This window comes from Trematomus bernacchii, unplaced genomic scaffold (genome assembly GCF_902827165.1).
Source record: "Trematomus bernacchii unplaced genomic scaffold, fTreBer1.1, whole genome shotgun sequence".
Lineage (NCBI taxonomy): Eukaryota > Metazoa > Chordata > Actinopteri > Perciformes > Nototheniidae > Trematomus > Trematomus bernacchii.
The window spans coordinates 2,116,240-2,128,855 of record NW_022987801.1 but is presented as its reverse complement, the minus strand read 5'-3'; the positions used below and the strand labels follow the sequence as shown (position 1 = coordinate 2,128,855).

The 12,616-nt window shown below is 39.9% G+C and overlaps 1 protein-coding gene across 1 annotated transcript in view; it reads left to right on the top strand.

Annotated features, from left to right (window-relative positions):
• Nucleotides 1–12,616, top strand: part of LOC117498008 — a 74,963-nt gene continuing 62,347 nt past the window's right edge. The window contains exons 1-16 of the mRNA XM_034150054.1: nt 1–172; nt 540–791; nt 910–1,170; nt 1,361–1,663; nt 1,974–2,237; nt 2,537–2,788; nt 2,963–3,082; nt 3,198–3,213; nt 3,313–3,401; nt 3,535–3,585; nt 3,668–3,724; nt 4,678–4,770; nt 5,235–5,300; nt 11,400–11,561; nt 11,677–11,709; nt 11,879–12,139. Of these exons, the coding sequence (XP_034005945.1) occupies nt 100–172; nt 540–791; nt 910–1,170; nt 1,361–1,663; nt 1,974–2,237; nt 2,537–2,788; nt 2,963–3,082; nt 3,198–3,213; nt 3,313–3,401; nt 3,535–3,585; nt 3,668–3,724; nt 4,678–4,770; nt 5,235–5,300; nt 11,400–11,561; nt 11,677–11,709; nt 11,879–12,139 (2,353 nt within the window). The 5' untranslated portion in view covers nt 1–99. The remainder of the gene's footprint in view (nt 173–539; nt 792–909; nt 1,171–1,360; nt 1,664–1,973; nt 2,238–2,536; nt 2,789–2,962; nt 3,083–3,197; nt 3,214–3,312; nt 3,402–3,534; nt 3,586–3,667; nt 3,725–4,677; nt 4,771–5,234; nt 5,301–11,399; nt 11,562–11,676; nt 11,710–11,878; nt 12,140–12,616) is intronic.

Here is a 12,616-nt window from a genome sequence, read left to right as displayed (position 1 = left end):
AACAAGGACAGGCAATAAAACAACAACAAAACAAAAACAAAACAGAAAAACAAAAAAACAAAAAACAAAAAAACCACCAGTCACCATTAATGGCAAGTAATGTCAGACGGGAGCTCTTACAGTTGTAAATTTGGCGATGAAGAATCTGAACCAATAAAACTGAGAACTGAAAGTAAGTAGTTTATATACCTAAAAGCTTCAGACATTTAGTAAACCCAAAATGAAACAGAATTATATTATCTGCCTAATCTTAGAAACACTGGACAATGAACAAAGAAAAAAAAGGCTTTTTAAAATGTTCACCCCGTTTTATGGCCGTTTCTACTCAAGGTTAACCAACTACTTCAGTGGTTATAAATAGAAATATAAGCATAGTTATTTCTCTATATTTTCATTGTAGCATACACAGTGATTTAATATTACTAAGAGTGCTGGATAAGATATATTATACATTTGTATTATTTGTCAAGCTAGGCTTATTTACAGGGACAATAACTAACATTTTATAAAAAAAATTACCTTTATTCTACATTGAACAGCAACACCAAAGGCCCAGCTGAGAGACATATTTCCAGGAGGGGACAATGTGACTCTAACTTGCTCTGTAGGACCATCATCAGCTTCTGGTTGGAGATACTTCTGGTACAAAAAAGAGAAAACCTCTGAACCCCTGAAGACACAAGATGTTTTCCTCACAAATGACCGAATCAGTGTCTCACGAGGAGGCGTCTACTGGTGCAGAGGAGGAAGAGGACACCCTGTTTACTACACAGAGTACAGCGATGCAGTCGGTAATTAAAACATCTAATATTATGTCATACAGAAAACAAATGATGTATTTGACACAAAAAATGCAATGATTTATGTTTAACATTGCCTTTGTTTTTGGTGCTCATTGATGGTTAACAGTCACAAACAGGGCTATTGTGACCCTGCAACCCAACTGGCCTCAAATATACTCTCGAGAAACATTCACTCTTACATGTGAAATTGAGGATGGAGGAAACTATGAGTGGGAGTTTTTTTGGACGACACCCGGGTCAGAAACACCTCAGAAATCTCACCTTGCTCCTTCATCAAGAAGTGGGAAATACCAGTGTGTGGGCAGACTGAAAGGTGAAATGTCTTACACGCTGTGGAGTGATGTTTTCACATTGACAGTATCTAACGGTATGTCACACATCATCAGTTTACTTTGTTTTGCTGTAAATACAAATATTATTTTATTTTGTTATTACATTAAGGACAGTTAACCCTTGATTGTGATTTACAGGTTAGTAGAAAATATGTAGGATGCAAGGAGTGTATGTTACCCACCAATTATAAATCATAACGTTATCATTAAATCACTTTCCAACAGACAAACCTCTGCCTGTCCTCACTGTGTCTCCATCATGGCCGAGTCCTGGAGCCTCAGTGACTCTGAACTGCAGGGTTGATCATCCTTCTGCTGGCTGGAGCTTCTACTGGTATAAGGCTGTTCCCCAAAAGTTAGGCTACCGTTACAGCTATGAGCTGCTACCTGGCAGCTACAATGGGACTGAAAAGCATCTTTTCATCATTGATGGACAAACACAAACAGCAGGATATGTTTGCAGAGCAAGAAGAGGAGATCCAGTGTTTTACACTTCGTACAGCAAACCTGTGTTTGTTTGGTCTGGAGGTCAGTATGATTTGACTTTTCCATTATTGCAAAATGGTAGGAATTCCCTTATTTTGGTAACTTTTCCTGACTTTTTTTTGAGTTTTGGGATATTTTGGATATGCCTTTTGGTTATGTTTTACATAGAAGTTCCCCAATGTTACAAACAACTCCAAATTCTTTACATTCAGCAATTCTCTCAACAATTCATTACATGCTTTAATTAGACACTCACTCTTTATTATTGATTAAATGCTTCTTGTTTTTTTAATGTTCAAGTTGCCTTCCATATACATAAATGCTTTGTTTGTCCCCTGTTTGTGTGTTTCAGATTTGAATTCAGCAGCGTCTCTCACAGTGAGTCCTGACAGTGTGCAGCACTTCACCAAAACGTCTGTGTCACTGAGCTGTGAGGGAAACTCCACTGAGTGGAGAGTGAGGAGGTTTTCGAAATCTGACAACCTTTATCGATGTTCTTCCTGGGGGACAAAGACTGGATCCACATGCAAAATAACCAGAAGCTGGCTTAGTGGAGTGTTCTGGTGTGAGTCTGAAACAGGACAGTTCAGTAATGCAGTCAACATCACTAAAGATGGTGAGTTTTAATTATTTAAAATGTTTGTTTCTGAAGTATTATGTTGTTTTGAAATGTGAAGGTGACAAGCAAAGTAACCAAACGTCTCTTCAAATTAGTAACACTTTATAAAAAAGGCTAATTTGCGAAGTGATTTCCAGGGTACTTCTCTCAAAGATAATATTCTATGTTTTATTGTCCTCATACATCTACCTGACATTTCAGCTTCTCCCAGACTAGACCAGTTGTGCATAAACGTATTACATCTGCAAAAGCTGATTTCTCTGACAAAGCCTTTATATTCTTTGATTTTTTTTCAGATGGTGATATTATCCTGGTGAGCCCTGTCCATCCTGTGGCTGAGGGACGTTCTGTCACTCTTAGCTGCAAGTTCAAGACACAAACTGTTTATAATGTGGATTTCTATAAAAATGACAAACTCATCCAGAATGATACCAGAAGCGAGCTGACCATCTCTGCAGTGTCAAAGTCAGATGAAGGCTTTTATAAATGTAAACGGAGAGATTCAGCAGATGGTAGGACGTCACCAGAGAGTTGGGTGTCAGTAAAATGTGAGTATGATAAAGAAAAACCTTCCTTTTTTGTAAGCTGTGTTACAGCCTGAGATATAGAAAAGCTTAGTTTCATCTGAACTGTGTTTGTGTAAGAAAAAAAGATTTTATAAAGTTAATCTATTACAGGAAAGTGTTATAGGATATAATGTTAATAATAATGACTTATATTAGCAGCGTCCGGGCATGGAAAAGCCTCTCAATTTCCCATTCTTCTGTTCGTTGGGCTGCTTTGTGGAGTTTTACTGATTATTCTCCTGCTGCTGTTCCTGTATTTATACAGAAAGTCAAAAGGTGGGATACTTTTCTTCTGATATAAGATTGACTCTAATGTAATCACATGTACTGTTTTGACTGTAGGACACTTTGCAATGCATAATAATATAGTATTACCTTTTTTTTTTAACAGATTCATGCTATAGCAGGTTGGTACAACACTCTATTTTATTTTATAATGAACATGACAGCAGTAATATGTTCCTTAATAAATCCACTTCATTCACTACATGTGTTTTGCCCACCAGATCTCAGAGGACCAATCAGGGCCCTGCTACAGACCACATGATCAACCAGGATGAAACTGACCAAAGAGAATATGCTTCTGTTCTCCAGGGTCAGCCTGAATCCTTAATATTTTTTGAATTTATTTAAGTAGCATCCACGTTGCATTTCCATTTCTCATTAGTTGCTTTAATAAATGAGAGTTCATATAGAGGGATTTTAATATGATTTGGATTACTCTTCAGATAATGCTTGTCTCTATGAAACAATCACAGGCCCTGGAGAACCTGCAAATGGTACAGTATAGTAAATATAAATACTGCAATATGACAATTCAAGGTTAATTATTTTAAATACAAAATAAATTGTATATTTCAGATGAATACACGGATGTGACATATTCTGTTGTGGAGCTCAAAAACATTTCTAAGAAGGGTGAGTATTTCTATGTCGTAACAATAACATACAATAATTAAGGTGCTTTTGTAGGCTAGCAGTGCCTAAATTAAAGGGGACCTATCATGCAAAATGCACTTTTGTACGTCTTTTATACATGAATATGTGTCCCCGGTGTTCCAGGGAACTCACCAAGTGTCAGAAAACACAACCCTCTCTATTTTCCTCCATACCCAAATCTCTAAAAAAGGGGCTGCAACGGATCTGATAAAAACTGATCCAGATTTGAACACTGTCCTGACGTCAGGACGGTGGCGCTACGGCTATTGGGCCAACTCTCCACCTATCAGGGGAATGTGGGGTTGGGCCACGGCCGGCCATTGCCGCTCGAAAGCGCTGGAGACGCTGTAGTACATATGCCAGGCCTGTAAGTGGCGCTGTAGTCTGCCACAAAAGCAGCGAAGAAGACTTCCCGCCCATAGTTACCATGGTTACCCTTCTGTTTATTCTTGCTCAATGCAATCCCTCCCCGTCGAGGCAAGCACTGTAATTCTCTCCGGTTAGTCCACCAGCAGATGACAAACACCCACCTCTCCGCCTCTTCCAAGGAACGAGGGGACCGTGCGGCAGAGTTTCAGTTTCAGTTACTTTCGCCGGTCAAACGTCTTCTTTGTTATTTATTGAGCTTTAAAACAAATGAATAACGACTCTATATAATAAAACACGGAGGACGGAGATGTCTTTTTCTCCCCCTCTTCTGACAGCCCAGCAGCTGATTAGAGCACGGCTCACCTCTCCTGCAGGGGGGCGTGGTCAGCAAAATCAGACCCATAGACAGCAAACAGCACATAGAGCGAAATGAAGCATGGCTAAAATGCATGATCTGTTTGGTATTTTGAAAACAGAAACGTATAAATATACCTTATATAGGTATCGCCCTACAATATATCATTTAAATATAGCATGATAGGTCCACTTTAAGTAAAGTTTAGTTTTTTCTTGCTTTCTCCTGATCTGTCTAACAGGGAAGAAAAATGAACAGGAGGATTGTGTTTACTCACATGTGAAGATGGCATCAGCTGCAGGTCTGATGAAATACTACTCACTTTAAGTTTTTGATATGCTTACGTGCTGCCTGCTAGGGTGCCATTTTAAAAATTACCACAAGGTGTTGCCAAAGTCAGCAATGTTCAAATCCTACACGTAACTTGTTCAATGTCTGTTAAGTTTATTTTCTGTCAATGCATTCATGAAATAATCATCAGGGCCCAGTAGTTCAACACTTTTAATCCCTATCTGATCGGATCAGATTTGGATTTTGGGTAGTTCAAAACCAAAAAACAGTTAGTACAGGAAATAAACATCAGGGCATATGACATTTCATTCATCTGTATCCGTACAGGTTTAACTGTTGTGAATCATCATGAGCAATTCCTTCTATCAAACTATCACTGTACCCTCTTGTGAGGAAAATGTATACCAGTGCATTTTCATTGCTAACTGGGGGAATACTGTAAACAATAAATAATAATAATCTCTTAATTCATAGGGAAGTCAAATCCTGCACCAGCGGATGAAACTGTTTATTCTGAACTCAAACCAGGAACAGCTCTTGGTAAAAATGCAGCGTAACATCATGTAAGTTTTCAGATTAATCACTTAATATATTTCATATATTGTTAAATATGTTTTAAATGGGATTAATATGACATGACACACCCTAATTCTTTAAAAAAGTATCATCTCTTTCTTCTTTGGTTTCTTCCAGATCGAAGAATGTCTTCTGTAAGGACAAGACGAATCGAAACAACATACCAAAACAAAACCTTTGTTTATTAAACCTTATTTTCAGCTTTGCTCTCCATTTATCAGACAGTATTTTGTACAGTTACTGTAATAGCAAATCATTGAAAGAAAATAAATCATATGGCTTTAATCTAGGTGTTTTTTTAAAAGCATGCTTTGTTTTGCATCAATAAACTTTATTTACTTAAAGGAAACCTATCATGCTATATTTAAATGATATATTATAGGGCCATACCTATATAAGGTATATTTATACGTTTCTGTTTTCAAAATACCAAACAGATCATGCATTTTAGCCATGCCTCATTTCGCTCTGTGTTGTTTGCTGTCTACGGGTCTGATTCTGCTGACCACGCCCCCCTGCAGGAGAGGAGAGCCGTGCTCTGATCAGCTGCTGGGCTGTCAGAAGAGGGGGAGAAAAAGAGATCTCCGTCCTCCGTGTTTTATTATATAGAGTCGTTATTCATTTGTTTTAAAGCTCAATAAATAACAAAGAAGACTTTTGACCGGCACTTTTCAAATTTTGTCCGGAAGATTTAAACTTTAACGGATTTCTTGAAAGAAACTGAAACTGAAACTCTGCCGCACGGTCCCCTCGTTCCTTGGAAGAGGCGGAGAGGTGGGTGTTTGTCATCTGCTGGTGGACTAACCGGAGAGAATTACAGTGCTTGCCTCGACGGGGAGGGATTGCATTGCAGTGGGAGCAAACGCTTGCCTCGGGGAGGGAGAAAGAAAGCCACAGCGGAGAATAAACAGAAGGGTAACCATGGTAACCAAGTCTTCTTCGCTGCTTTTGTGGCAGACTACAGCGCCACTTACAGGCCTGGCATATATACTACAGCGTCTCCAGCGCTTTCGAACGGCAATGGCCGTGGCTGTCTCCTCCTGATTGGTGGAGTTGGCCCAATAGCCGTAGCGCCACTGTCCTGACCTGGATCAGTTTTGATCAGATCCGTTGCAGCCCCTTTTTTAGAGATTTGGGTATGGAGGAAAATAGAGAGGGTTGTGTTTTCTGACACTTGGTGAGTTCCCTGGAACACCGGGGACACATTCATGTATAAAAGACGTACAAAAGTGCATTTTGCATGATAGGTCCCCTTTAAGTGCTTCTACTTGATCTTTCTTTACACAAGGTGTTTAATTTTCTTCATCATCCTCCCTCTTCTTTTGGGGATCCAGTACAGTTATGCTTTGAGGAGACAGAAGGAATTTAGAGGTGCAAGAGCTGAGATGTGACCAAAAATGTGTCACTTTGAATCATCTGCCCTTGTTATTACTATAGTGATGAAGCAGTAGAAACATCTAATATTAGAGATGGCTATTTTACCCAAAAAATCCTGACATTTGTCTTGTGTTTTTAGACTAATACATGATAAACAATCAGAATTACAATTGCAATAAAGGTCAGGTAAAGAATGACGAAGAGGTTAAATCGTTCTGCAGTTGTCTCGATGAAACATCTAACTGTTGGCGTTAAACATATCTGCCTGTGAAACACAAGTATAACACTGCCATCCATTTTTACTTAGATATGAGTTGAGCAAAAATAACTATTTACTCTGCCTTTTTAAAATGGGATCTTGGTAGAGAGTGAAGTTAAAATGTATCTGCATGGCATGAGCATGAAGTAGTCATGCCAATGTAAAACAGGAAGGAAAGAGACTAGTTATTCTTAGGAAATGTGTAAAATACCAATGAGCTCATGTTGAGATCAGATCAGATTTCCTTCAACAGTGCTCTGTTAGTCTTCCTCAATTTGTGTTAAAGTGGACGTATGTGTAAGAGATGGTAGGCTCGTCTCAATACCCCTCCTCGACTCCTCTCTTCCCCTCCTCTGGGACTTGACCCGGAAATCGATCAAGACACGCCATGTTGAAGGACGTCCCAATAGCTGAAATGCACACGGAGGAGTCGAGGAGGGGTGAGGGAGGAGGGGTGCGGGAGGAGACGAAATGGAGGATACACGAGAGCAGACTACGCAGAAGTGTTTTCACTGCTCGCGTATAAAAGCCCCGCCCCCACCTTCACAGAGAAACCCTTGTTGGACAGCACAGAGGTCAGACGCTTCTTGTAATTGGTCACCAGGTTTGTGAACATCTCAGGAAGGATTCTGGTCCACTCCTCTCTGAAGATCCTCTCCAAATCCTTAAGGTTTTGAGGCTGATGCTTGCTGTCTCGAAGCTTCAGCTCCCTCCAGATTTTCTATGGGATTAAGGTCCGGAGACTGGCCAGGCCCCTCCATCACCTAAGTGCTAATTCTTTAGCCACTCCTGTGTTGCCTTGGCCGTATGTTAAGGTTCATTGTCATGCTGGAAAACACATCCATGACCTATTTTCAGTGTCCTGGCTGAGGGACGGAGGCTATCGGCCAAGATTTTACGGTACTTGGCCCCGTGCATCCTGTCCTCGATGCAGGGAAGTCGTCCTGTCCCCTTAGCAGAGAAACACCCCCAAAGCATAATGTTTCCACCTCCATGCTTGACAAGGGGGATGGTGTTCTTCGGGTTATAGTCAGCATCTCACTTCCTCCAAACACGGCGTGTCGAGTTGATGCCAAAGATCGCGATTTTGGTCTCATCGGACCACATAACCTTCTCCCAAGCCTTTTATTTAAATGATTCAGATTTTCATTGTCAAACTTCAGACGGGCCTTTCATGTTCTTCTTGAGCAGGGGACCTCGCAGGCACTGCATGATTTGATCCATTATGGTGTAGTGTGTTACCAATAGTTTTCTTGGTGACTGTGGTCCCAGCTGCCTTGAGATCATTACCAAGTTCCTCCCGTGTAGTTCTTGGCTGATCCCTCACCTTTCTCATGATCATCAATACCCCACAGGGCGAGATCTTGTGTGGAGCCCCAGACCGAGGGCGATTGATGCCCATTTTCTTTTTCTTCTATTTCCGAATAATCGCACCAACAGTTGTCTCCTTCTCACCAAGCTGCTTTATGATGGTCTTATAGCCAATTCCAGCCTTCTGCAGGTCTACAATCTTGTCCCTGAGGTCCTCAGACAGCTCTTTGGTCTTGCCCATGGTGGAGAGGTTGGAATCTGATTGATTGATTCTGTGGACAGGTGTCTTTTATACAGGTAACAAGTTGATATTAGGAGTACTTTTTTAAAGTAAGAAGACTGATGTAACCGGTCTGTGAGAGCCAGAATTCTTGTTGGTTGCAAGGGGATCAAATACTTATTTCCCACAGTTAAATGCAAATACATTTTTATTTTTTATATAATGTCAATTTCTGGATTTTCTTGTTGATATTTTATCTCTCATTAGTAAAATAAACCTACCATTACAAGTATAGACTGTTCATTTCTTTTTAAGTGGATACACTTACAAAATCGGCAAGGGATCAAATACTTTTTTAACGTTTGAACAGCGACACTGATACTGTAAAGGCAGGTGATGTATACTGTACAATCCTGTGCTTTTAGGTTATCACAGAATCAAGAGTATTCAAAATAAGGACCTAAAGACAGACAGGGATCAGCTTCTTACATCACAGCATTTACATAAAGATAATACTTTACCAACAAACCTTGTTATACTTTATTACCTGTGACAAATGGATTGTTTTCACATTGACAGTATCTGACAGTCAGTCATTTATCATCAGTTTACTTTTTTTGCTCTATACAAAATAAAATAAAAACTAGTATTTTGTTTTTTATTTATAAGGATAGTTCACCCTTCAATTTGCTTTATAGAGTCGAAGTCCCTCCCTTCGTATGTATTGAAGTCACTGGCGAGAGAAAGATTATCTTTCGATTCCGTTTGAATTGTGCCAGGAATTACACATATGATGTTTGTCAATTTAAAAGATAATTTTGCAAGTCACTTTATTATCTTGTATGATCTCAACATTTGAATGTACAGTACTGTGTTCCTACCAGTGGGAATCCTAGAGTCGGTGGGGGCCCTAGGCAAACACTCGAACCAGGGGGGCCCCTCGAACCAGCTTTTCATCACCACGCACAGCCGACAGCACCCCCCCGGAGCGGAGCAAGGCAACAAAACTTAAAGTTACCACGACATGGCCATTTCTACTGATCATAATTCCATTCTAGGATATAGTTACATTGTACAATGTTCCAAAATGACATTGGTTTCTCATACAGCATCTCTGTATAGTATGTGTATTCACTCTTTGTCCTAAACGGCTTGTTGGAGCTCCTGCCCCCCCCCCCCTCCCTATGAGCCCACTGTGCTCTGATTGGTCAGCTCGCCCACTCTGTTCTGATGAGTCCACCACTGTTACAGCGGAACAGCAGTGATTATGTGTTACAATGGCGTTAGCAACCAGAAAATGACACCAGTAATGACAAACAGATGAGAATGCTGCGTGGGGTCTAGGTTCCTGGTTGCTGCGTGGGGTCTGCGAGACAGCGAGACATCGCAAAACTCAGCCTGAACTCAGCCTGAACACCATGGACGCGGGAAGGGGGGGTGCTGAGGGTGCTGCAGCACCCCCATCTGCGAGGCTCCACTAGCACCCGCACCCCCCCCCCGCACCCCCAAATGCGGCGCACCTACAGTGTAAGCGTGCCACAGTTTCGCCGCTGCGAGGCTCCACTAGCACCCCCCCCCAGCGCATCACAGTTTCGCCGCTGATAGAGTGTGTGTGTGTGAGGAGCTCCACGGATTGGTCCATTGGGTCGTCGTTACGTCACTTGGTTCCTGGAAGAAAAAGAGTAATCTCCAACGAGGCGTTCTGGGGCAGCATGTATTTTCTGTGTTAGAGTTTTACTCGCTACAGGGTGTACTTTGAGGGTTTGTGACTTTGCAGACCGTTTACATGCAGAAAAAAGCTACATAACACACAAGGGAACAGGTAATAACCGGAAAAGCATGACATGGGAATGACATGGGACCTTTAAGATAAGAAGCAGCATTTTACGGCACGCTATGCATGGGGCCGCCTTGAGGGGGGTTTCCCGACATGTCGTTCTGGTCCGGGGCCCCAAGCAGTTGCCTGCCTTGCCTGTTCGCAAGGTGCGCCCCTGGTTCCTACATTGTCCATGGCTAAACATACAGTATTTTCTATGTAGAGAGATAGAAGAAGGGAATCTGCTGAAGAAGAAGGGAATCTACTGTACAGCCAACATTAATTTGTCCAATTTATGTAATTATGTTTTACTGAGAATATTCTATTTTATTTTTTCTCCAGTCACTGTGCAGTTATAATAGAATATTTATTTCGATATATGACCAGAAGGTGGTGTCAAACTACTTTATCTGATACTTTACCTCTACACAAATAGTCCTTCTGAAGTCTGGCAGCAGGGTCTGATGTCATGTAAATGTAAGTCCTAACTAGTAACTAAACCATTGACTACTTACGGTTCACTTTCTTAGCTTTGCACTGATGCATGGAAGTGGAAACTTTCAATTTTGACAACCCACCACATTTAAAACTTCACAGCTACTGAAGTGTTGTGGTATTCATTTATTTCAATCATTATTATGGCATTAAGTCATTTTTGTACAACTGTTGTGATACAATTTTGCACCTAGACAAAACATATTTTCTGTATTCAAATGATTGCTTTGTTATGAATGATGAAGATATGAAATATTGCACTGCATTTCAACTATTTGGTTAAAGCTGTTACACACATTTCCATATGAAATATTGGTGAGAAGGCCCATGGATTATAAAGTGAGTACGATCCATGCAATTTTATCACTTAATTTGTTCTAGAAAGAACACTTTTTGACTTCAGGCAGCAGTCTTTATAGCAGCATCAATAATTACTGACCATTTGTGAAGAAGCACGAGCCGAGAGGATGATCTTATCTACGCCAGGAAGGATATTTTAATACCTTATCTCTCTTCATTTTTAGAGGATACCTAAACCAAGGTGCAAACAAATGTGCTGTGTTAAAAGCTGCTCTGTTTTGTTAGCTTTGTCTAAAAGGGAAGGAAGTCCAGGCTGTGTAAAGAAGATAAAAAACAACTTCCTTTTCCAATATTACATTGGAAGAATTTCTCATAAACAGAGGAACAGTTTGTCAGTGTTGGATGTGAAGATGGGACACACTTTGCTCTCTCTCCTGGGGTTTTTATGTGAGTACTATTCCTGTTTTAATTTCCATTGTTCCATCTTTATAAATGCCTGAGGTTATGATATGTAATTTCTTTAATTTTAATAATGTCTGATGTAGTTTCAAACGTATTTCAGTGCTGAATTTACTTTACCGTGGACAAGCTCAAGGTGATTATACAATTTTCTTTCTTTTTGTTTACTAAGTAAAGCAAAATCTACCTATTTAACTCTCCAAACAACATCCTCTTTTTTGTGTGTACCGTTTTGTCAATTTATTATATATGTTTTGACAAAAAGAAAATACATTTTACTTTATTTATCTTGTGATGGTTTCTAGATGCTGTGCTGACCATTGAGCCAAACTGGACAACTTTTTTTTCTGGAGAGTCTGTTACCTTCAAGTGTGACATTACAGGAGACAAACACAGCGACTGGTTTTACTCAATGTACAAGGATGGTCAAGGATTTCTCCCTTACGGCCAACATGAGAGCTATAAATTACCCCGTCTAACTACAGACTGCAGTGGTGAATACCAATGTATTTTCCAGCACGGGGGCTCAACAACAAGAAGCAATAAAATCTATCTAAATGTATCAGGTAAGTGATCAAAGTAATACAACCATGACCAAGTTCAATAAAAGCATTTTTTATTTATTTATGAGCCATATTGATATGAACACGCAGTTTGAACAAGTTCTAATATATCATCTGTAAATTATTTTAATGTTTTAATGTTTGAACAGCTTCACTGATGCTGTATAGGCAGGTGAAGTATACTGTACAATCCTGTGCTTTGTGTTATCACAAAATCACGAGTATTAAAATAAGAACAAAAAGACTGACAGGGATCACCTTCTTACCTCAAAGCATTTACATAAAGATAATACTTTACCAACAAACCATGTTATACTTTATTACATAACAAGGTGACAAATAGATTTTGTTCCACATTGACAGTATCTGACTAAGTCATTTATCATCAGTTGACTTTTTTTGCTCTATATAAAATAAAATAAAAACTAGTATTTTGTTTTTTATTTATAAGGATAGTTCACCCTTAAATTTGCTTTATAC